This window comes from Pyricularia grisea (assembly GCF_004355905.1).
Source record: "Pyricularia grisea strain NI907 chromosome Unknown Pyricularia_grisea_NI907_Scaffold_2, whole genome shotgun sequence".
Lineage (NCBI taxonomy): Eukaryota > Fungi > Ascomycota > Sordariomycetes > Magnaporthales > Pyriculariaceae > Pyricularia > Pyricularia grisea.
This window is the reverse complement of record NW_022156717.1, coordinates 3,435,714-3,459,600: the sequence shown is the minus strand read 5'-3', so window position 1 is coordinate 3,459,600 and position 23,887 is coordinate 3,435,714. Positions and strand designations below refer to the sequence as shown.

Here is a 23,887-nt window from a genome sequence, read left to right as displayed (position 1 = left end):
GAAAAGGATCGGAATCCCGGCACATACCCAAAAATGATCTGCAAGTTACATGGGGTCGAATAATATCTATGTGTTGTTTTTATTAGCCCATACAATCCCATTTTGGTTTACCAAGCTTTGGCTCTGTCCTTACTTCGGTGTTGTCAAGTCGCCGTTATGCGTAAGTTTGCCCACTGGCCAGTTCGCCCAACGCCGATTAGAAAAGGGAGAGATCATACAGTTGCATATTCGTCTTGCTCAAACTTGACAGACGGCCAAGGTCTGACGCTATAGCAGACCTCAAATCATAATATGGTTGGTGACTATTCCAATCAGACCATCTGGATAGATCAAAAACGCCATTCCTGTCAACACAACAAAAATCCAACCCAACGGTTGCACTGATGCTATCCGATTTATTATACATAACACACTCGACATCGACATACTCCGCACCCATAACACCAACAACTACTGGAGGCGCGCTCAACACCCGCTTATGTATCTGGTGTTTGCTGCAACCTGACGAGATGCCAAGGCCCGGAGCCTTCAGCTGCTTTGCTCCTCAAATACAGCATCCAAGCCATGACTGGCCATCGTAGCGACGGATAACTAACCAGCGCAACTACCATAGGCCATCCAGCCGGCATTGGTCATATGCCCCAGACCTTTTGCCCAGGTAGAGCCACCGTAAAGTAAGGCCAGTGCTGGGGTCATCAAAAGCAAGACAGCCTTATTTAAGATACCTTCCTTTCGCCAAATACTCGATGAAGCGTCCTCCTTAGCGCAGGAAGACGTCGAATGATATAGCAAGGCTCTGCGCAGGTAGAACAGGAGTTACAGCAAAGATAGAGTGAACTACTGGGTGGATATTCTCCACACGTAGATTAGTGAGAGCCATGATGAATCTCGCACGCAGTCATCCTGATACATCAAAGGCTGGAAGTGTATCACTAGCTTACTTGGTGGTGTTTCCTTCCTCGCAAGTTCATCCCAAAATAGAAGCCCTTGTCACTCTAAATTTCAGGTAGATCCTCTATCATAATATTTGTTGGAATAGGGTGGCGGCGATGGAATCCTTTGTCCACATCCTCAAAATTTTCTCTTTTTCCTCACTGGCCCTTGTGCAGCTTTCTTTGCTAGCTGTTGCTGTAGCTCCTCCCGCCTTCGGTTCGCGCGTTCTTCTGACGTCTCCCTGGTAGCCGGCTCTTTGCTCTCTTCTATTGATTCTGGGCGACCTCGCCTGTCACCAATACCATCCCCCAAGGCTTGTTGTTTCGCAGCACCTTTGTCGCCGATAACCCCTAATCTCTTGACCGGCCTGGAGGACTTGTTGCTTGGGCCAGGTCGTGCAGAGGCCCTGTCCGACTCGGTGTCGTCTTCGTCTGCCGCAGTCTTGGAAGACGGATGAGGCCCCGCCATTTCCACGTCTTCAGCATCCTTGGCCTTGCTAGTGCTCTTGGCCTTGCCGAGCCCGCCAATGCGCCCAAGACCTCCTCTCTTGGCCTTGGCCGTTGTCTTTGGCGAAGGAAGCTCGGATTCGGAAGGATCTTCAGCATCAGAGGCGGTCTCTGAGCCGTCGTCTTTGCTGATACTTTCAGCGGGCTCTTCATATCCTGATCCGGTCTCGGAGCCAGATTCAGTGGCTGCGTCGAGGTCCACGTCGACTTCCGGCTCCGGCTCCGGCTCCGGCTCAGGCTGCTTCTTTTTTCCGATGGTCCCTAGACGGGTCGGTCTTGGGACCGATTTTGTCTTAACCTTGGGTTTGGTCGGGGTCCGTGTTTCGGGTGGAGGATTGCTATCGGGTATTTGCGTCTCGAAATCGTCATCAGCCTCACTAGCTGTTGATGCATCATCATCATAGGTGGGTTGTGGACTTTTTCTCTTGTTTGTTCCTTGCTTGCGAGCAGACATTAAATGTGGCGGCGTAGCTTGGACTTCAAAGTCATCGTCGTTATCGTTATAGTCGTCGTCACCAGCCTTATCGTTCTTGTGTTCTTCCTCATCCTTTCTCGTGCGGTCTCTAGCTCTCCGTTTCGAAGATGAGCCCGGTGATGGTGTCATCTTCCCTTTAGGTCTGTTTTCAGACTTGTTTCTCTCTACCAGAACAGCCTTGCCTGATCCCTCGCCCAAGTCCTTCCACCAGTTGTTGAGGGCAGGAGAATCAGAATAGTCCAGTGATGAGTGATGCCTCAGTCCCGATCCGCCTCCGAAAACGTTCTTGACAAGGTCTTGAACGTCTTTTGGCTGACCCGGTCCATCAAGCAAAGGATCCCCATTCCCCTCCCCGTCAGCCGACCCAATTTGCTGCAAGTAATTATCCTCGTCATATGGTGCAAGACCTTTGACGCGAGACTCTGCAAACTCCCTCGTGATCTTCCTCTTGCCTGAAGCTGCGAGGGCGGGAAAGATCTGATCCAGCCTGGCGCCCATGGTGTCCAGCTTGTCAAGCACCTTGGCAATGACACTATCTTTCTCCTTGATGACGGAGAGGAGAGTCTCCAGTTCCAATTGCCGAGCCATCTGTGCCTGAACCAACGGCAGGACCAGCTCGGTCGCCACGGCCGATGCACCACCGTGGCTGAGTTTGATGGGCCACCTGAGCGGCTGTAGGCCCGCGGGAAGGATGCACGTAACCTCGAGGATCAGGTCGTTGGCACCGCCCGTGGAAGGTTCGGGCCCAGAGGTCAGAGCCAGGCTTGCGTTGGCATGGTGCGGGTTTTCTGCGTCAAAGGCGCTGCCGATCCGGTGCAACAGCTCCTTGAAGTTTTCGGGGTCGTCGCAAGGATCGATGCTTGTCTTTTCCTCGAGAGATCGAAGCAAGATTTCTCTGCGGTCAAGACGTTCCAGCCACACGTTGGCGAGATCGGTGATGTAGACCGAGTATGAGACGGGTGAGGTGCTGAAGGCGGCCGAGACCAACAGGTTGGGTACGGCAGGGTGTGAGACTGGGAGTGGACGCCATGAGGCGTGCTTCTCGGGTGTCATGGTATTGATATTTACAGCGCTGTCTCCATGAAGCTGAACGGTATCACAAGCGCATAATATAAACCGGAGTGATGATTCTTCATAATATTGGCGTTTGGGCTCACAGATGAGATGACTGAGAGACGGAGGCGGTTTGACCCACTTGTTTGTATTGTGCTCAAACGCAAACCTTTCTGCAGGAGGAGTAGAAATGCCAGTGCTGCAATTTGTGGAAGCTGATCAACTTAGAATAGAGCGCGCGAGCAAATATACTTGATTGAAATGGAGGTCACACAAAATATAAGGCAAAGGCGTTCGTCGCAAGTGGTGCAGTCAGTTGCTTGATTGAGCTTCGAGAGTTGATCGCGTCACTGGCGCGTTGGAGCCCCAGGTGACCCGCTTATTAGCTACGCACGCTTCTACTGCTCACGTGACTTTTTCGGAGGACAAGAGGATCAGCTCACTCAATCTCGACAGCAGGCAGCTGCAAATTGTGCCACTCCTATCAAGTACCCTAAGGTAGGAAGGTACTACATAAAAATCATTTCAACGGCTGAACGATATCAATCACATCGACATTAGAGGGACTTCCACGAAATTACAAGAATTAATTGGACTAACTAGATAATGCCAAACATGGAATCGATAACAAAGAGAAAAACAAAAAAAATCACCAACAGTGCCTTTGAGCATACCTTACTTCCTCACCAATGAACATTCGACATTTTCGTAACGTCATGACTGGCGTACACCAAAGCGTCGTACATTCGGATCCTGCCCTCGGTCAACATCAATTTCATTGCCAACATTACTTCATAATATATCCGACTCTTCGTTCGACACTGGAAGCCATTTCCTCATGCATATTTACTGCCTGCTCTGCGGCCGTACGTTGTTGGACCTTGAGTTCTTCTGAGGCTGTGGAGACTGTTGGATCTTAGAAGATGGTTGCTGCCTTTGGTTCTGCTGAGTAGACCCAGGGGATGACGGCTGCTTCGGGTTCTGATTCGGCTGAGGTCTTGTTTCCTGAGTCTGCCGAGTCTTTGGATCTTGGCTTTGAGGCCTTGTACTCTGGCTAACCCTTCCGGTGTTGGGATTTGTGGTCTGGGGCCTTCCGCCGTTTGGATTTGTCTGAGGCCTTCCGCCCTTCTGATTTGTGGTTCCGGCATTCGGGCTTGTGGTCTGAGGCCTTCCGGCGTTCTGGCTAGTCTGAACCCTCCCGGCGTTCTGGCTGGTTTGTGGTTTAACGGCGTTGGGGTTTGTGGTCTGGGGCCTTCCGCCGTTCGGGCTTGTGGTCTTAGGCCTTGTGTCCTGAGTCTGCCGAGTCCTTGGATTTTGGCTTTGAGGCCTTGTACCCTGGCTAACCCTTCCGGCGTTGGGGTTTGTGGTCTGGGGTCTTCCGGCATTTTGGCTGGTCTGTGGCCTGACGGCGTTCGGGTTTGTTTGAGGCCTTCCGGCGTTTTGGTTAGTTTGAGCCCTCCCGGCGTTTTGGCTGTTCTGTGGTCTGACGGCGTTTGGGCTTGTGGTTTGAGGCCTTCCGGCGTTTTGGTTAGTTTGAGCCCTTCCGGCGTTTTGGTTTGTTTGTGGTCTAACGGCGTTTGGGCTTGTAGTTTGAGGCCTTACAGCGTTGGGGTTTGTGGCTTGGGGCCTTCCGCCATTTGCATTTGTCTGAGGCCTTCCGCCGTTTGCATTTGTCTGAGTCCTTCCGCCGTTCTGATTTGTGGTTCCGGTATTCGGGCTTGTGGTTTGAGGCCTTCCACCATTCGGGTTTCTAGTTCCGCCATTCTGGTTTGTCCCGCCATTCGGATTTCTGGTTCCGCCGTTCTGGTTTGTTCCGCCGTTCGGGCCTCGAGTTCCGCCGCTCTGGGTTGTGGTTCCGGTACTTGGGCCTGTGGTTTGAGGCCTTCCACCATTCGGATTTCTAGTTCCGCCGTTCTGGTTTGTCCCGCCATTCGGACCTCGAGTTCCGCCGTTTTGATTTGTCCCGCCGTTCGGGTTTCTAATTCCGCCATTCTGGTTTGTCCCGCCGTTCGGGCCTCGAGTTCCGCCGTTCTGGTTTGTTCCGCCATTCGGGCCTCGAGTTCCGCCGTTCTGGTTTGTTCCGCCGTTCGGGCCTCGAGTTCCGCCGTTCTGGTTTGTCCCGCCATTCGGATTTCTAGTTCCGCCGTTCTGGTTTGTCCCGCCATTCTGGTTTGTCCCGCCATTTGGATTTCTAGTTCCGCCGTTCTGGTTTATCCCGCCGTTCTGGTTTGTCCCACCGTTCGGGCCTCGAGTTCCGCCGTTCTGGTTTGTGGTCTGAGGATTTGGGACTTGTCGGGAACCTCCTTGCCTGGCAGCATCCTTAGCCGCCTGATCCCTAGCCGCCTGATCTCTAATCGCCTGATCCCTAGACGCCTGATCCCTAGACGCCTGATCCCTAGACGCCTGATCTCTGGCTGCCTGGTCTCTGGCTGCCTGGTCTCTGGCTGCCTGTTCTCTAGCTAATCTGTCCGCTCTCTGCTGGGCAGTTTCTCCATCCTGCGTCGTGACGATTATCGGAGTGGTTGCGGACTGAGGAGCAACCTGTGCGGGGTTGTTTATGATGATTGGATTCGAGTCCGTCCCCTGATTTGCAGGATTGACAATGACTGGAGTCCCCCCGGATGATTGAGTTTGAGGGACGGTGATGCTCAGAGGAGTAACGTCCTGAGGGTTGCTCTGAGGAACGGACAGAGGGGTAATATTGATGGTCTGAGGATCTGTCTGAGGCTGAGGTTGAGTGACAGACAGGGGCGTAACATTAATGGTCTGGGGATCTGTCTGAGGCTGAGGTTGAGTAACAGACAAAGGAGTAATATTGATGGTCTGTGGATTGGTTTGAGGGTTGCTCTGAGGAACGGATAAAGGAGTAATATTAATGGTCTGGGGATTATTTCCCTGAGGCTGAGGCTGGGTAACAGACTGAGGATTAACAGCCTGAGGATCTTGCTGAGGAACAGACTGTGGAACAGAAGAAGTGTTGGTTGAAGATGGATTCACGGACTGAGGTGAAACGGCTTGAGGATCTGGCTGGGGAGCAGAACTGTTGGTTGATGGATTCACGGATTGAGGGGAAACGGCCTGAGGATCTGGCTGAACAGACTGGGGAGCAGAACCGTTGGTCGATGGATTCACAGACTGAGGGGTAGTGTCACCAGTAGCAGACGGAACGGGGAAGTCGAGAGGAATATTGTTTCCGACCAATCCCTTCCTGGTCCGACAGTCACCTTCGACCTGTTTGTTCTGTCGCTGACATTCCTGCTTGGCGGCATCCTGCGTAACATTCTGAATGGATGCTTGCTCCGTCAGGCACGTCTGCTCCCGGTTCAGTCCTTCTTCTTTGCATTCTATCTTCTCCAGCCGAGCCCGCTCCTTTCGATCCTCGTCCTTCATACGTTGCAGTGTATCCTGCTCTTGCTTAAGCTTCTGCCGGGCGTTTTCCCTGTCGGCGCTGGACGCGGCCGGGTTGGCCACGGCCTTGTTGTACGCATCTTGAGCCTTGTCGACCTCCTGCTGCTGTTTGTCTTGCCGAGTCTTGGCGCTGAGTGCCTGTTGTCGGATCTGGTCGTAGATGGTGTCCCTTGCGGCTAGCAAGTGCGGGGGGGATTTGGCGTTGAGCTTCGACGCCATCGGCACCTCCGGGTACCCGTGTACCCGGTCGAGTGGGTTCCGGGACGGAGGCTCAACGCCGTCGACTTCGTCTACTCTGATTTCCCGGATCACTCCCGCCGGTGCGGCGAGGGTGGTGGGCACCAGGAGTGCCAGGAGCGCAACCTTTACTGAGAGCATGTTGAGCTGTTGCACGTCGTCTGAGCTTGAATTTTACACATTTAGATGTAAGTGCTTATTGCGATAGTGCAGCTGACGTGACGGTAGTAACTCGTCTTGCACAGACACCTGATCATTCGGATGGTAGGCGACCTTTATATACACATCCAAAGAGTCAATCCCCTCCATCTTCATTTATCCGATCCGGCCACGGTTCGTCTATCTCCTGCTGTGCCAAGCAGCCTGAGCCCTGAGCAGTCAGTACCCCCCCATGTGGTTATCTCACTTTCTACAAAGTTCGCTGCAGTGCTATCCTTTTGCAGAGTCGGCTGAAAGTTCCGAAAGTCAGAATGCCAAGAAACATCTGCATCTCCGCTGGTCTAGACGAGCTGAACATGGGACCGGCATGTTTCGATGAGCTTCTTGCATACTCAGCCACTCGGGTCTCTTGACTGGAAGGCTAGTAGCTCGCTGGAACACTGATGAAGTACGAAGTTCCAAATGTACCATGTGCTTTCTGAGTTTCTGCTAAACATTTCGGATGCGTTTTCGGTTTTTCTTTTTTCTTTTTGGAGAAGACAGGGCTCATTGCATCCTACCCGACGGGCTTGGCCTTTCCAAAAATTGGGATGCATATGAGAGCGGGAAGTCAAAAGGGACGAGATGAAGCCTAAAACGTTTTCCAACATGCGTCAGGTTAGACAACCACACTACTATGTAGGTACTCATGTCCAGTAGTAAAAAGCTATCTTAAACTTTTAGTCATTTATGCCCGATTAAGAAAGCATGGCGAGCATCAGCTCCTGGATTTGGACAAACTATCTCTTTCTTGACCAGCTATCCCTGGAAGCTCGGCGACGCTACTGGACGACAGGCCGGTTCTCATCGGAGCTCTGAGAAGTTGGAACAAAACCTTGAGGTCTAGACTGGCGGAAAACTCCGATCCAGAACCTCCCTGATCAGATGGGCAGCAAGCAGCATTCACATCAGTAGTACGAAGTGGAATAATATACTATCGGTCTATGCCTGCTTGAGTTAAGATTGATGGACTGATACAGACAGTGTTTTAAGGATTGATGATGGGCGATTATTTGGTCTATCCGTATAAATCTAGCCCACTTGGCATTCCTTCTAAACAAATTTATCAATGTATCCGGTTATCTACGCGCGTAAGGAAATTCTACTTTTACTCAAGCATAAGTGACTTTGACAGGATACTGACTGCTCTGATCTACGTCGAGATCTGTGTAGTACTTACTAGTCTTGTCTTGGGTAGCGAAAGTCAACGAATAATTCTAAAATCATCAAACAAGGAAGTTGTTCCGACGGGTAATGAACAAAACCCCTTGGCCAAGAAACTCGGGAAGCCCGCTCCGTTCCGTTAGCTTGATGGACTGTGGTGTGTCCTGGGTCAACTGTAGAAAAGGCAGCGTGTGCGTTCGTCTGATGAAAGCACTTGTATCTTTTTTTAATCTCAAGCTTCAGTAAATACCAAGATGGAGAGGGGGTAGGGTTCCAGACTAGTTTACCAGGTTTGACGATACGAGCAAGAAACTTTCAGAGGGTCATCTGGTCATCTGGTCATTCAGCTGCACAAGTCATTGGTCGAGCGGCTAATGCCCGGTCATGAAAAAAAAAAAATAGATATCATGAGGCTTTTTCATGCGAGAAGATGCCTCAAGAGTACTTGTAGAGCAGAAGCTTTTTCATGGCCAAGGCAAACGGCAGTGTAAAAGGTAATGCAAAATGCAATGCAGGTTGCTAAATCGTATCCTGTGCACCTTATTCCGAACGTGTCATGAGTACAAGAACAACTACCGGTACAAGAAAAACATCAGCCTTGCTCAGCCCGAGTATCACATTCTCGCCAGAGTGTCTTCTTTCCGTCAAATTAAGACGGGTGATGCCTATTGATGCGGAATGCAACTGAATATCAAGACCAAGGCTTGGCTTCGCAAGGCTTCCCCTGTAGATCTATGTTTCCTTCAGCCTCATGACAGGGGCGGTTGTCGATCTGGGCTGTGTGGCTGTTTGCGCTGTTGGGTTAGAAGGTGGCTTTCGTTGGACGAGAGTGGATGATTTACCTCGATGCGCATATTCGTCCGATTTTAGTGTGACAGTCTTTGACTTTTTTCAGGGGTTTTACTCTTTTTATCTATCCCCCCTTTTGTCGATCCCCGCCACCATCAATCCGGCGAGACATTCTCCCGCCGGCCGCGGCCGGAAAATGGTTTTATCAAGTCCGCATTTCTCCCGACGCCACTGGATTGGCATCATCCTGTATGTATTTCGTTTTTGTCGCCCACTTCCAAGGCAGATATACCCACCGAGGCTAGTCGTACTCGCTCCGTTATGCCCGAAAACTGTCTAACCTCAGAGAGAGAGAAGGGGGTCTCCAAATCTTGGAACACGATACGCTGCTAGTGTCGCTCAGTGGTTACAGGCGTAATTTCTTTTTTCCGCTTCAGTACCGGTAATGTAGTTGAGGGAAACCACACGTGGCGAATATACGAGTATCAACAACATTTACAAAACAATATCTACAAGCAGGCCGACCCCATGTATGTTTGGTAGGCTGTGACCTGCGGACTACGAGTTTACTACGGACTATGTAAACAATCCCGCCATCACAGAATGAGGCTGGTGGTCGTTTCGTTTGAATAACCATCTTTGGGATGACGTCAGGTTGGGATGGAGATATTCGAAGGGCTCCCTCTCCTAAACCTTGCTTCTATCTATACCTATCTAGTGGCTACAGACTTCCCAATCAGTTTCGCACAGGGTAGCATGCTTTGAGTTTTGTTTTCTTTCTTTCATTTTTTTCATTTTTTCTGTACAAGTTGAAATTTTTTTAAGGTTTTTGACAGTAATGGGCAAAGCAAGGATCGAGCGAGGCCTCCGCTCACACTATGCTTGAATTGGGAGCAAAGAGATTGAGGCTGTGTAAAGTAGTAATTAGTAAGAAAGCAAGTTTTGGCCATAAATTATCGCGACGGTTACTTGCGAGAAAAGAGTTTATTTCAAAATGCCACGTGCCAATAGTTACTCTTCCACGGATGTCTATTTTGGATTTCGGGTAAACGAATACTCTTAGTTGCCTGGCGCAGCAAGTAATTCGCAGTGTTAATCATTAGACAAAAACCTAAGTCACATGGTATCGATAGTCAGTCAACTTGAGATTGATAAATGGAGCAAAAGTGCCGCTTGGACGTTTTTTTTTCTTTCTCGCATTATTTCGAAATTTCGCCTTGTTTCCTTGGCATAACTGTAGTGAGCACGCGACATTCAACACAAAACCATGAAGTGAAGAGTTGTTGATTTTCCTGGGCAACTTGGCAAGCAAAGACGCGGATGCAGTACGGAACGAACCCTTCAACTGTGGAGACGAAAGGGGGACTTGTTTGATCGCCGTTTATAGTGTGGACAAATTGCACTGGCGCTAGCGAACGACAGGTTTGGAGAATCTTTGGAACCGACGGCCAGGTTATGGTGGATCAGAGAGCAAGCGAAAACATGAGGAACGAACAAGTCCCCACTTGAACAAATCCATGTTTGGACAAACCCTTGCTCACTGATGGTGCTTTTTCTCTTTTTCTTTTGTTTTCTATCTTTTTTCCGCAGGGAAAAAGGAGAAAATCGAAGGTTTTGACGAGGAGTAACCCACTGCCAACCAAGTCAACCCTGTAGGTTGAAATGATAGGCAAGCAAAGTCGCTTTTATTAGATAGGCTTATTTTTGTTCTTCTCGGCATCGAGATGGACCGTTGGGTTTCTTGGGTAGAATCTACTACGTGGATCGGTGCCCAGAAACTCAAATCGCTCAACCTGCAAAAATGGGACACGAGGTCATTACCATTTGCTCGCTATGCAGCGCAACCCATGGCCACATTCTATGTAGAATAAAGGGATATACTCCGTAGTTATAGACCACTTTACTAGTGACCTATCGCATCAATGAGAAAATATACCGTAATTACTGATTGACAGGATTTGGCCGGTAGAGCAAACAAGCCCCCTGAGCTTGGTCTACACTCTATTGAAGCTCATTTTGTGGAGATGTAAACAAAACTACTCCATCCCTCCGTACATTAATTAATTGTACAGACATAGATACAAAAAAATGGTCATCTCATCAATCCCAATTAGAGCAGATGACGGGATTAATGTTCAATTGGTGTGCGATTGATTAATTGAACGTGGAGTTGTTCTGAATTTACTTGAAGTCAAAGCTCATTGCTATGTGACAACATGAGCCACTCTGCTTATTTGTGCATCTCTACGTCACTTTGGACGGTGCAGTCATTTATAATGAGTAAGCTGGTGATGTAAAGTAATTATGTCGTGAACTACTGGAGGATTTTGGATGAGCAAGCGCAGACCAGTCTAGTATCCTACAGCATTGTAAATTACAGTACTGTATGTACAAATGTATGTATGTATTCTCCAGCCAGTAAATACTGCAGCGCAGTGGATGCTACTGCACCCCGTTTTTGTGTCATCCCAAATTACAGTCTATTCAAATAAACCCTTACCTCGCCGTTGCGAATATCCAGAAGATCAAACGACATGCTATCCCTAGGCCGTGAGACACCGCTGACAGATTTGTCCGGTTAGGACGTGATTGAGACGTTGCTGGTAACGGCAAGGGATCAAGTGGGGCACCACCGCCCAATCGTTTGCCCGCCACGATGCCCCCTTTGCCAGAACGCCCCAGTATGCCAAGCCGTCGCAGGATACTCCACCATTGAAACCAAGGGTTCCAGGCGACAAAGTGGGCTCATCACAATGAAAGTGAGGAGACGAAAGAAGACTAACGGTAATACAGAACGAACAGGCCCGGGAGAAAAACACAAACCAGAGACAGAGAAATGGCGTTGGACTGGGGGCAAAAAGATTGACATCAAGCTTGAGGGGAGGGCTGATAAACATATCAGTGCTTTGTGGTTTTCTTTTCTTGGCGGATAATTCCTGCGAACCCTTTCCGTCCAAACTCTTTCGTTTCTTTTGTTCATCCTTTTTATTCTCTTGGCCTTGAGATCAAGGGTGATCTCGCGAATAGGGCTCATCATTACGGACAGTTCGATGCCGTGATTCCCTTTCGTCTGTTTATTGCCTTCTCTTGTCACCCTTCATATTCGTTTCTCGTATCTCTTTTATCCTCTCTTTTTTTTTTTGGATTTATTTGTGTACAAACAACCCGGCGGCAGGGTCCGCATTGTATTTCTCCCCGACTCCCAGGCGGATCATAGGATTTTTTTTGGTCTGTTGTGGTCCGCGACCTAGCAGCGACTTATTGTTTCTTATTTTCAATATCAACATCGAACTCGACCTCGAGAAGTCTTCAAGATTTGTTCTCGATGACATCAACCTGTTTGATCTGAACAGAGCAGTTTCTGTTGGGGGGTAGTTTGGGGCTAGTAGGGAACCGATCGATTTACAAGGCAGCTCCCAAACATCAACAAAATGGACGGAAACTACAGGTTGAGGCGTACGCGAGTGGCGCGTGGTGTGAGGGATTTGGACATGGAGGCCCTGAGGAAGAGGCAAGAGCTGCGTATGGCCATGAAAGAGGATGGATCACTCTCGGCGAGGTCCTCACCCGGGTCGGGCGAGTCGACGGGCAAGTCTACGGGCAACTCAACCGACGATGATGATTCTCCGGATACTCCAAACTTTCGGCCTACGAGACCGCCCGGTAAGCCGACGGTTGGACAGCCTGTCCGTCTTCTGCCTCCGGTTTCAGTGGCTCCGTCTATTCCTCCACCGGCAGCACAGAATCCGGAAATCGTCTCTCGTACAACTACTGCAGCGCCAACCACCACCGAGCCCCCGTCCAAATCGCTTTCGAGCATTACGACCACTGCTTACACAGTGCCGCCGCCGCTGAACAACGCCGGAGACGCTCCCAGTTTAACCAAGACGTACTCGCCTTCGTCCTCGACTGATTCGCCCACGACGACGAGCCCAAGCTCCATGTCTACTTACTCGACCTCGTCAACCTCGACGACTTCAACTTCGACCTCGCCTACATCGAAAGCCAAGACCAGCACTATACCATCTAGCGCTGCAACTACTCGAGATCCAGTTGAAACCGCTACTTCAGGAGTGGCCCCTCCTCCTCCGCCGCCGCCGTCAAACTCCAGTGCAGGGTCTAGCGCTGCAACGACTGCTGCATCGACCGGACCCACCACCATGTTGACCATGTCACTTCCGACCACCGCAGCTTCGCAGCCAGGCTCAACAGTCTTGCCTGTACCGGCTCTCACCGGTACGGCGGCCCTGTCCGTTGGGTCTTCCATGGGAATCCCCACGAAGTCAGCAGGCGCGTCTTCAACTCTCCGGCCGAGCGAAACCATGGCGCCTGCTCCGTTGGTTCCTGTTACAGGTTCTGGGGGGTCTGGCTCTGGAAGCAATTCTGGCGCCATGGCTGGCATTACTGTCGGTACAATCGGTATGTGTCCCTTTTAACCAGTGTTTAGCTGTAGTTGCAGTGGCAGTAACGTGAACGACTTCTAACGCTCTCTTTTCTGCAACAGCCGGTGTTGGCATGTTTGCTGCTCTCATCTTCTTTTTCTACAAGAAATACAAGCAACGACAATTCCTCGACAAGTCGTATGTGGACGGGTCCCGTGACGGCCCTGGAGGGCCGAAGCAAACGAGCATATTCAACACCATTCAAGAGCGCTTCCACACCATCGCCGCACCGGTATCCGCTCGTATCGGCGAAATTAAGGAGAAGGGCTTTGGTGGTGGTAATAACGGCCAGGCGCGGGGTGTGGCTGGAGGCGCGGCCGCCGGAGCAGCAGTTGGTGGCGTCGCAGGTGGTGCTGCCGCGGCCAACGTCGATCCCAAGACGCAGTCGCAGATCATCAACGAGATGTTCCAGGCTGCGTTCGCGGCGGAGAACGGCATGGGTGATCGCGACTCGACCTACACGAGCGACTACTCCACCGAAAAGGGCATGTACTATGGACAAGAGATTCCTCAGGGCTCCATCCGAGAGTCGATGAGCAAATGGCTGCGCGCGAGCAGCATCAACCCGCTCCAGCAGAACCCGGCAAGAGACTCTTCGGATACTAGGCTCACGGCGCCTTCCTGGGCTCAGTCCGCGAGGTCCTCGACAACCTCGTCCATGCTGAGCGAAGGCGACGGCGTTACCAGTGGCGTCAACAGCGGCCTCTTCCCACCGGGTTTCCGTCCCGCGTCTCCTCTGGCACCTCCGGTACCGCCTATCCCGCAGGCGGCTAACATGCAGTCTCGATGGTCCGAGTCGACCCGCGCACCTCCCGACACGCCATCCGTACCGTCCATGCCGCCGGTACCCAACATGCAGTCCCGGTGGTCCGAGTCGACCCGAGCCCCGCCCGACACGCCGGCAGTACCCTCGATGCCACCGGTACCAAACATGCAGTCCCGCTGGTCAGCATCGACCCGAGCACCGCCCGACACGCCGGCCGTACCGTCCATGCTGCAGGTACCCAACATGCAGTCCCGGTGGTCCGAGTCGACCCGCGCCCCGCCCGACACGCCCTCCATGTCGCACGACAGTCTCTACAGCATGTACAACCGCGACACCCATATCAGCGGCATGACGGACAGCGTCGTCCCAGAGGTTCCCGAGTGGTGGAGGAACGAGCAGCAGAGAGCCAGCAGCAACGCGCTCGGCTCCGCCGTCGGCAGCGGCATGAGCTACGGTTTGCCCACGCCGTCGAGCAGCGCCTCCGACGCGCACCTGTCGCTCGAGCAGCCGGGCCCCGAGCTCCATCGCGGCGCGAATTAGGAGATCGCGGCTAGGCTTGAGGACCGGGGAAGGAAGTGAATAGGGGGGAAAGGGGTTTACGGTGGGGTACAGTTTTGAGACTGTGGTAATTGGGATCTTTTATTCCAACGATTGATGAAGGGCATAACACTTTTTTTTTTCAAGTCTAGCCTAGATCTAGATTTAAAAAAAGGGGGTTACTTCACAACCGTGAACGATATACTATTAAATATTGGCTGCGCAAGCTCCGGTTTGAAATGTTACATAACTATGTATATATGCTTTAATACATAGGTGTATTAGTACACTGTTCGTATACGCTTGGGTTGGGGGACTCAACTGTTCCATTTATGATCCTTGACAAAGATGCCTCGTTTCCTGACCTACCTGATCTGCAAGCGGCCCATCTCACGGGAGCACTGGAGCAACATGGCTTACTCGCTATTTCAACCTTGTGCTTGAGATTCATCGCCACCGCCACACGCCTTCCAAAAAGTCCGGGACTCAAGGAGCGAGTAGCAGCGTAGTCAATACGCTTAAGTGTCACCCGACGACGATGATCAGTCCCCCGCGAAAACTAGGATCGATCAAGTGTTGCGCCAAAGCAGGAGAAGAGCGTTGGTCTGGGATGGAGCATGGGGCGGTTTTTTTTGGACAATCTAGAAGTCGGGCGGTTGGAGTTCGACCTCATTGTCAGAGTCGGGGTTTTTAGGTAGTAGTTTGTCCATTTTGATGAGATACTCGTATTTGTAGGTCAGTAGTTTGCTTTTCTATCTCTTCTTTTTCAATCCCATCTCAGAAAAAACGGTTATTGCCAAGACAGTCGATACAACCTCAGCCGGAAAGTAGCCCGGCGCCCTGCCGAGATGCTTGTATTATTCTCCGAATTAAAGATTTGTAGTCATAAAATTGTCAGTTATATCGATCGGAAAATATAAGTTTACATTTCGAAACTTCTTGGTAGACGATGATTTCAGTTACTGCGACAATCCAGTTCGGATGCAAACTACAAATTTATTTATGGAAATATTGAAAGGGAACTTGAATATTTTCGAGTCCATCTCCCTCAGAACATGCACAAGAAGACTGAAGAGACTTGGACTGCACAAAAGCAATCTAGAGCAGTACCGTGACATGCACGTGATAGACGTGATTGTGTCTTAAAATTAGAGAACGGCCCAGGCCTCCTGAGTGGCGTTGGTCGATCCCATTAAAATGCGAAACCGAGGCTGGCCTGCCGCAAATGACCAAAAAGCTCAATTGGGATGACCAATAAATATCAAGAAAAAGAAAAGAAAAACAAAGTCCCAGTCATCCAGCTGAGTTGCATCAACGCATAGAGTCAACAAAGCCCAGCTATTTGCAGCTCAGCGCCGTTCAACACGCCACGATTGATTTACATGGCAGACCATGAGGAAGCCATTGCGGACTACTGTGCGATGGCAGTACCAGCCTTCTTACCCACGCCACGGTGGCGTAGGGGGAGGTGTTGGCTGCACTTCGTCACGATTATTGAGACAGAAAGGCGCAGTTGTCAATTTTTATGTGTTGATTCGACGATGATCTTGTTAACAGCGAGTTTGGTTTTGTTTCTTCTAGTAGACCGGCCCGAAAGAAGCCAATACCTGCCGCTGGGTGATGGCAAGCATCTTTTTTTCACCATTGAGGTGAACAAAAGCAACCAAGTTAATCCGGATACGTAAGAATAGAGACTAGAGTTTGTTTGCTTCTTTTTCGAATTCCATCTCCTCACCTTGATCTAGAATAGACTGTTTACTACGATTCGTATATAATCGCCAAACCGCAGCTTGTTGGAGGTATTTTCCAACCGGTCTCCTTAACAACAAACAACTCGCATCTTCCAAGTCTCTCCTTTTATAAGATTTTTGTCTTACCTCCTGACATAAAACCACTCATCCAAAATGAAGACTACTCAGATCCTCGCCGTCTTTGCCTTCGCCTCCATGGCCCTTGCCCAGTCGGCTGTCTCCACGACCCAGATTCCTGCTTGCAATGACCCGTAAGTCCACTTTCAAGGGGGTTCCAACCTACCAGGCAACTCTCTAGTCTCTGCACACACCCACCTTGCTAAAACTTCTTTTCCCCCCACTCTCAGGAGCTGCCAGACCACCATCGCCCACACAGGCACCTCTACCGCCGTGAGCGTGACGGGTACGTCTGCCCAGTCGTCCGCCACAGGCACAGCCAGCGGCTCCAAGACCGGCTCTGGCTCTTCTGCGGCCACGGGCTCCGCCAGCAACGGAACCGGAACCTCTGCTCGCGCCTCGAGCCAGGCTTCTGGTGCCGTGCCTGCCGCCAACACCGGCGTCGCCGCCACTGCCACCGCAGTCCTGTCGGTGACGACCACGGTGCCTGCTAACACTCCCGCCCGTGGCGGTGGCGGTGGGGGTGTCGTCGGCGGCAGCAGCCCAACGACCACCGTGACGCAGCCCGGCCACTCCAACTCCGGCGCACATCTCGGCCTCGGTGTCGTTGTTGCCGTCGCCGGTGCTATCTTTGCTCTGTAAACTTCGGTCTTTTTTTTTCCTTTGGTATCTTTTGACAGGATGATGGGGAAAACAAAAAAAGGGGGGGAGCTTTGGAATATCTTATGACTGTATGTGATATACCTTGATTTGGAGTTTTAGTTCGATAAAGGGAGGGGGCAAAAGGGTTATGCAGGCTTACGTTAGACAGACCACTTGTATATTTTACCACCACATCATGGCGTCAATTTAATATCAACAATAATTTGACAAACAGAATTTTAATTGGTGAACAAACTACTATTTAGACGCTGTGGAACACTAGGCACAGTCCCGGTGTGACTTTAAAAGTTGAGTGTTCAAAGCCAACAAATCCAAACCTCAGCAAAACATGCCTAGACAAAACTTATTATACTATACCTCTTGGGACGGGCTGGCTGCCCTCGCCCACCCCTTGGAAGCTGCATGTCGGTTGACGATATCTTTACCACTTTCTTTACCACTTGGTTTGTTCTTGTATCTGCGGGACAAATCACCCACCAACGTGATGACTTTGCTGTCCCTTGTACGTCGTTCATTATATCTTTGTCCCTGATTTGCCCCCTCCTTCTTTCCAAACAACAATAATAGATTACTATTCTCGCGGTCATTTGGTGCATGAAAAAAAAATAAAAAAATAAAAAATTATTGCGCGCGCAAACGCGGATATCATTCGCCAAGTTGGGTTTGTCTGGTAGTTCTTGGCGCTGACCTTAGCGTGGCCATCAAGGTGCGCACCTGCCTTGTGTTACCCTGCCCATTGGGCGGTGGGACGAACCTGTCGGCCATCAAGGTTCTCAACCCGCACTTGGCGCCCAGTCAAAGAGGGTCTTTTGCTATTTTTTTTCGTCATTCCCTTGCCATTTTGCTATTCTTCACTCATGTGTACACACACATAAGACAGACACACTTGATGGGTGAGGCTTTTGTTCAATTTACGGTACTTTTATTGGAGGGGATATAAGGCCTTGGCAAAAGTGCGGGAAAGGCTTGTATCCTTCGATTTCTGATCAAGATTTTACCTACTTCCGTGCCGTTCTGTGGGTAAGGTAGGATAGATTTGGGAGGGGTCAGATCTTATTGAAGAATAAATCTCTTAACCCCCTGACGCCCTCGTGTACCAGTCCTGTCTCACCGACCTCCTTGCGCCGGGCTGGATTTTGTTTCGCACACAATATACCCCGCGCCGTGCCTTTGCGGAAGTTTACCTAGAACTAGTTGTTGCAGAAAGTTAAACCCTAGTGTTAGGTTCAGTTTGATGGCATTTCGGAAAATATTCTAGAAGTCGTTCTGTCCCTGTTTCCCATTATTTAAATTACGCCATACTTTTGCCTCAAAAGAGACTGAGAGCCGAGATCCGACGACCCACATAAGCCTCTGTTCGAGTTTTCTCTCCTCTTCTTTTGGTAGGGGTGAGTGACTATCAAGGTGCGCAACGTGAACCAAGGAGCCCTACGACCCCAAGCATCTACCCGCAATACCCAGCCTATTACCGCCACCAACCCACCTCTCCCCTCTCTTTCCTTTCTCCGGCTCTGGGTTCCGTTCTCACCTTTAAATGTCCTAACCTTTCTCTTATTTGCTGAGCTAGTCAGGACCTTTATCGAACCTGCATGTCAAAGTCGTCGAACCCGACTCCTGCAGCATCTGTTACCCGTCTCGCGGGATATCCTGGCACAGATACTGAGGCTAGCTTTACCTGACGTTCGACAACCATGGCGCGGATAACTCTTATCGCTGCCGTTGCGTCTCTGCTGCAAGGCATGACGTCGGCGCAAACTCCCTCATCTACTGGAGGAACATCTGCACCGGACCCGACGGCCATCTCTCTGTGTTCGGTTAGGTCATCTACGCAGTATGTCACGAGTGCCACAGTTACTGTCATGCCGGCCATTCTCAAGCAGTCGAATATTCTTTTTTCAGCCAGCTGACCATCTCCATTCAGGTATTGCTCTGCGGGCACAACCGAGTATCGTGTTGCTGCTACCCCTACAGGCAGCCTACCAAGTGTTTACACTCAATGCCACAGGCATGGTGCGACAGAGTTGTATTGTTCCTACCCTAGCGGCGAGGTTTCGGTTGTTCCCGCGAATGCGGCTGCTGCTCCCACTCCTACCACTGCAGCTCCTACTGGAACGTCTGGGGGTGCCTCTCCAACAGGGAACCCTACGGCAATTTCGGACTGCCATATGCATGGTTCCGATGTGTAAGTCTCTGATTTTATATTTTAAACACCTTGCCGCATCAGGAAAGAGATCGTCTGACTAACCTTTTAAAAGGTTCTGTATGTGGGGTACCACCGAGTATCAGGTTATGACGAATATTCCGGCCACGGCAACTCAAGATATCCCACCGACATTTACCGACTGCCACGCGCACGGCTCGGACACGTTCTGCGTCGGACCCGGTGGCGCCGATGTCGAGGTTCGTGCTGAGGGTGCCGAGGCTGGCAGCGACGATCACGCAGGAGAAGGTGATGCGGGTGGTTCAAACCGCCACTGTCACTTTCACGCCGGAGTCGAGTGAGTCTACCAAGCTCTTACCATACCCTGGCGGCAATGCCATGCGTACTGACCTCATCACAGGCATTGTACAGGCGGCGCGGAAGAGGTTTCCTGTGAAAAGGTCACCAGAGACTACAACATCCCGCTCCGTGTTGGGCTTTTGTTCGTCATCATGGCCACGAGCGCCATCGGCGTTTTCTCTCCCATTCTACTCCATAAGGTGTGGCCGACAAAGACGCACACGACGCTGTTGATCCTCAAGCAGTTTGGTACTGGTGTTATCCTGTCGACGGCCTTTGTCCACCTATACACCCACGCTCAGCTGATGTTTGCAAATGAGTGTCTGGGCGAGCTTGAGTACGAGGCAACGACTTCTGCCATTGTGATTGCTGGTATTTTCCTCTCGTTCTTGGTTGAATTCATTGGCAAGCGTATAGTCCTTGCTCGTATGGCCAGGTCTCCGGGTACCGTATCGAGACTGTCTCCCGAGACCGTCAGTGTCTTTGTGCTCGAGACGGGAATTATCTTCCACTCGATCTGTAAGTTGCATCGTTTACTGGTCGCTCCTACTTGGTCTTTGAAGTGCTAATAAATTGCAAACACTGAAATCAGTGATTGGTATTACTCTGGTTGTGGCTGGCGACTCGTTCTTCCTGACTCTATTCGTCGTCATCCTTTTCCACCAAATGTTTGAAGGCATCGCCCTCGGTTCCCGAATTGCCGCTCTGGGCGCGCCATCACCGCATGCTGCAGGAGTAGCCGCCGGACAGATGACTGATGTCCCACAAAAGACGGACCCTAACGTCAAGGTGGACGGAAACTCTGTATCCGACGTCGACACACCGCGTACGACCACCGCAGCCGTTGCAGAGCCAGTTAGGCAACAGGCTTACTTCTCGCTGCCGAGGAAGCTGCTGCTCGCGTCGCCATTCGCGCTGATCACGCCCATCGGCATGGCGATCGGAATCGGCGTCCTTCAGCACTTCAACGGCAACAACCGGAACACGCTGCTGGCTATCGGCACGTTGGACGCCCTATCGGCCGGTATCCTCGTCTGGGTCGGCCTGGTGGAGATGTGGGCCGAGGACTGGATGGTTGAGGGCGCCGAGATGCTCTCTACGGGCATCTTTACGACGGTGCTGGCCGGGTTCGGCTTGGTGTCTGGTGTTGTTATCATGAGCGTGCTAGGCAAGTGGGCTTGAGGTGGAGAAAGCCCTGCTCAGCTTCCTAGTTTCTGCTCCGTACATAATGACATGTGAATGAATTGTCTTTTTTTTCTCTCCCCCTGTCCACCCTGACCAGGGGTTAAATGACGTTTATTCATGTTCAGTTCTTGCTTGAGGATGAGAGGTTGACAGGACCGGTAAATATTCGGGGTTCTTTTTACTTTTACGACTGACGACAATCCTTTTGGGCTCATTTTTCTTCTTCTTTTGTTTTTATTTACTTCTTTTTTTATTTCGACAAGGAAAAAAAAACTGACTTGATAGAGAGCGAGATAGACACTCCAGAATAATGACCAAGCTTCCACAGCTCGTCTTCCCGCATCTTGGTACTATTAACTTGCTACTACTAAGTCGTTACAGCGCAGGTGCGGTTATGCAAGTTGCCGTGGCCAAGCGTAGCCTATCGAGCGAGCGAACCGACTTTGGATGAGTGGGAAGCCAAGCGAGCAAGGTCCTTTCGATAATTCGACGTATTGTACCCAAGAGAAGAAGGTCGCTTGCATCCATATTTCCCTAGGGGGGCAAGGGGGAAAAGACGGCCCTCCAGCTCCGACAACCATGGCACCATTTGCAAACGTCAATTGACCCCCAGATCATGGAAGCAAGGGCTTGCAAGCCTTTCGACAACGAATGATAGCAGTACGTGTTGATCGTACTTACCCAACCAAGCCAACTCTCAAGGCAACACGCAGATGAGTAGACATTTCCAAGATGGCCCCACAGATGCGGGGGAACAAAGGCAGGGAACATCCAACTGAGCTTCCCAATTGGGAGTCGAGCTGTAATACTTTCGCTCTTGGCACTGATGATCGTACCTGACCCGATTGGAGGATAAGGTCTCATTCGCGGTTATATCGGTGAGGTCTTGGCCTTTTTCTCGAAATTGCGCTGGATCCCATTCCGTTGCCCGCGAAAAAAGGAGAGGAGAAGGGAAAAAAGCTTCCGACGATGTGGCGCTCTTTATGGAGAAATGAAGCGATAATGCCCGTTGGTACTTGCCTAGGGTACGTGTACGACAAGTGTGCGTTGTCAGTGATGGTTCTTCCAAGAAAGCAAGATTAATTAAAGGCGACCACGTCGCCGGCCAATTCCCTCCATGTTTGGGTCCTTCTCACCCCCAGCCGCTCTCTTTACGGTCTCCCGTCCCTCCAGCCTTCTGTCGCGTGAGCTTTACCTCTGTGCTTGTCTTTTTGTTAGACCCCTAGTTTTAGATCAATATCTGAATACCCATCCAAAAAAGCAACTATGAGGACCTCCATCGCCGCCGCCGCCGCCGTATGGCTGGCTTCGTTTGCCGCAGCGCAAAAGAAGGACTGCATCAAGCTCGTCTCGGGCGAGAGGCTCGAGGCCGAGATGACGACGGAAGCTGTTGTCGCCAGGGCCCAGAAGCTGCAGGACATTGCCTACTCGACCGAAGGTCGTAACCGACAATGGCAGCAGCCCGGCTTCGAGCTGACCATGGAGTACATCGAGGAGACGCTCGAGAAGGAGGCCCCCGGCTACTACAACGTCGAGCGCCAACCGACCTTCTTCAAGGTCGCCAAAGACCCCGCCCCCATCGTCATCGGCAACGCCTCGTACGACTCTTCCCCCATGACCACCACCTCAGAGCGCGCCCTCCTTACCGGCACCTTTGAGGATGTCCCTGTCGTTGCCGTGGCCAACCTCGGCTGCAACCCCGAGGACTACCCCGTCGCGACGGGCGCGTTGACGCTCATCCAGCGTGGCAACTGCAGCTTCGAGCTCAAGTCGCAGCTGTCCAAGGCGGCGGGTGCCGTTGGAGCCATTGTGCGCAACGCCGTCGACAGCCCGTCATTTGGCAACGGTGTCATTGGTGACGCGGTCGACACGCTGGTGCCGACCACCATGATCCGGTACGAAGACGGAGTTGCAATCCTGGCGCAGCTCGCGGCCGGCCCCGCGACGGCGGACCTGTCGATCGAGTACGTCAACCTCACCAGCTACAACGTTATTGCGACGAGCAAGTGGGGCAACCAGAGCAACGTCGTGATGTTGGGCGCACACGCCGATTCGGTGATCGACGGTCCCGGTGTCAACGATGATGGCTCCGGCACTGTTGCCATCCTCGAGACTGCCGTGCAGCTGGCCAAGTTCGGCGTGCGCAACGCGGTGCGATTCGCGTGGTGGACGGCCGAGGAGGATGGCCTGCTCGGCTCGTACTACTACACCGACAACACCCCTGCCGACGAGTTGGCCAAGATCCGCGCCTACCTCAACTTTGACATGATCGGATCCAGCAACTACGTCTACGGCATCTTGGACGGTGACGGAGACGCCTACGGCCTGGCCGGTCCTGAGGGCTCGGCCGATATTGAGAAGTTGTGGGAGGACTACTTTTCATCCAAGGACATGCCGTCCGATCCGAGCGAGTTCTCTGGCAGGAGTGACTATGCCGGTTTCATCGACCAGGGCATCCCGTCTGGTGGATTGAGCACTGGCGCCGACGAGATCAAGACGGCCGAGCAGGTTGCCAAGTACGGCGGTATCGAGGGAGCCATTCTCGACCCCAACTACCACACCGCTTACGACACGGTTGCCAACTTGAGCGCACCGGCGTTGGGTGTCATGAGCAAGGCCATCGGTTTCGCTGTGGGCACGTACGCAAAGTCGCTCGAGGGCTTCCCTGCTAGGACTACCGCCGTCACGAAGAGGAACAGCAAACAGAGTGCCAGGATCGCTGGGTTGAATGAGGAAGCCGAGTCGTTCCAGTACGGCCCGCTCACTCTTTACAGGATGTAAAAAGAAGAGGGTTGTGATGGTGTTCATGGTTGATGAAATAAGGTACTTTCATGCTTAATGCCGTTTATAATTATGACCAAAGCCCTCTAGGTATTTTTAGTCAAGTAAATAATTCCCATGATAATGTTCTATTACTAGGATATTCCGCTCGTACAGGTTCTGCATCTTGATGCTGACCAAGACTCAGTCATGCCAGGCACCCGTAGTCCAGGTGTCCCTTGCCCATAAAGGGGACTCTTCCTGAGCATCAGCAGTATAAAAAGAGTGGTCAGAGATATTACCAATAGGAAAACGCAAGGCTTATACAAAATTTGACCAACTCATCCGTCCCACATTCAAGGATAAGACGAATAAACTGGATGGTAAACTTGTCAACGTATTC

The 23,887-nt window shown here is 51.4% G+C and overlaps 6 protein-coding genes across 6 annotated transcripts; 3 read left to right on the top strand and 3 right to left on the bottom strand.

Moving 5' to 3' along the window:
• Nucleotides 1-1,071: 1,071 nt before the first annotated feature.
• On the bottom strand, nt 1,072-2,967 carry PgNI_03625 (uncharacterized protein; the record flags this gene model as incomplete). Its single annotated transcript, XM_031123679.1, has 1 exon — nt 1,072-2,967. One exon carries the CDS (start codon nt 2,965-2,967, stop codon nt 1,072-1,074), a length of 1,896 nt encoding a protein of 631 aa, XP_030983607.1.
• An 846-nt stretch (nt 2,968-3,813) lies between these two features.
• Nucleotides 3,814-6,753, bottom strand: PgNI_03624 (uncharacterized protein; the record flags this gene model as incomplete). The annotated part of the gene is made up of 1 exon (XM_031123678.1): nt 3,814-6,753. The coding sequence occupies one exon, from the start codon at nt 6,751-6,753 to the stop codon at nt 3,814-3,816; it is 2,940 nt and encodes a 979-aa protein (XP_030983606.1).
• A 5,441-nt stretch (nt 6,754-12,194) lies between these two features.
• On the top strand, nt 12,195-14,511 carry PgNI_03623 (uncharacterized protein; the record flags this gene model as incomplete). Its single annotated transcript, XM_031123677.1, has 2 exons — nt 12,195-13,182; nt 13,268-14,511. The coding sequence occupies 2 exons, from the start codon at nt 12,195-12,197 to the stop codon at nt 14,509-14,511; spliced, it is 2,232 nt and encodes a 743-aa protein (XP_030983609.1).
• A 1,901-nt stretch (nt 14,512-16,412) lies between these two features.
• On the top strand, nt 16,413-17,018 carry PgNI_03622 (uncharacterized protein; the record flags this gene model as incomplete). Its single annotated transcript, XM_031123676.1, has 2 exons — nt 16,413-16,510; nt 16,607-17,018. 2 exons carry the CDS (start codon nt 16,413-16,415, stop codon nt 17,016-17,018), a joined length of 510 nt encoding a protein of 169 aa, XP_030983608.1.
• A 666-nt stretch (nt 17,019-17,684) lies between these two features.
• PgNI_03621 (uncharacterized protein) lies at nt 17,685-17,804 on the bottom strand (the record flags this gene model as incomplete). Its single annotated transcript, XM_031123675.1, has 1 exon — nt 17,685-17,804. One exon carries the CDS (start codon nt 17,802-17,804, stop codon nt 17,685-17,687), a length of 120 nt encoding a protein of 39 aa, XP_030983611.1.
• A 114-nt stretch (nt 17,805-17,918) lies between these two features.
• PgNI_03620 (uncharacterized protein) lies at nt 17,919-23,634 on the top strand. Its single transcript, XM_031123674.1, has 6 exons — nt 17,919-18,443; nt 18,607-18,870; nt 18,961-19,221; nt 19,295-19,537; nt 19,601-20,058; nt 20,132-23,634. Exons 2-6 carry the CDS (start codon nt 18,731-18,733, stop codon nt 20,719-20,721), a joined length of 1,692 nt encoding a protein of 563 aa, XP_030983610.1. The 5' UTR covers nt 17,919-18,443; nt 18,607-18,730; the 3' UTR covers nt 20,722-23,634.
• The last annotated feature ends 253 nt before the right edge of the window (nt 23,635-23,887 follow it).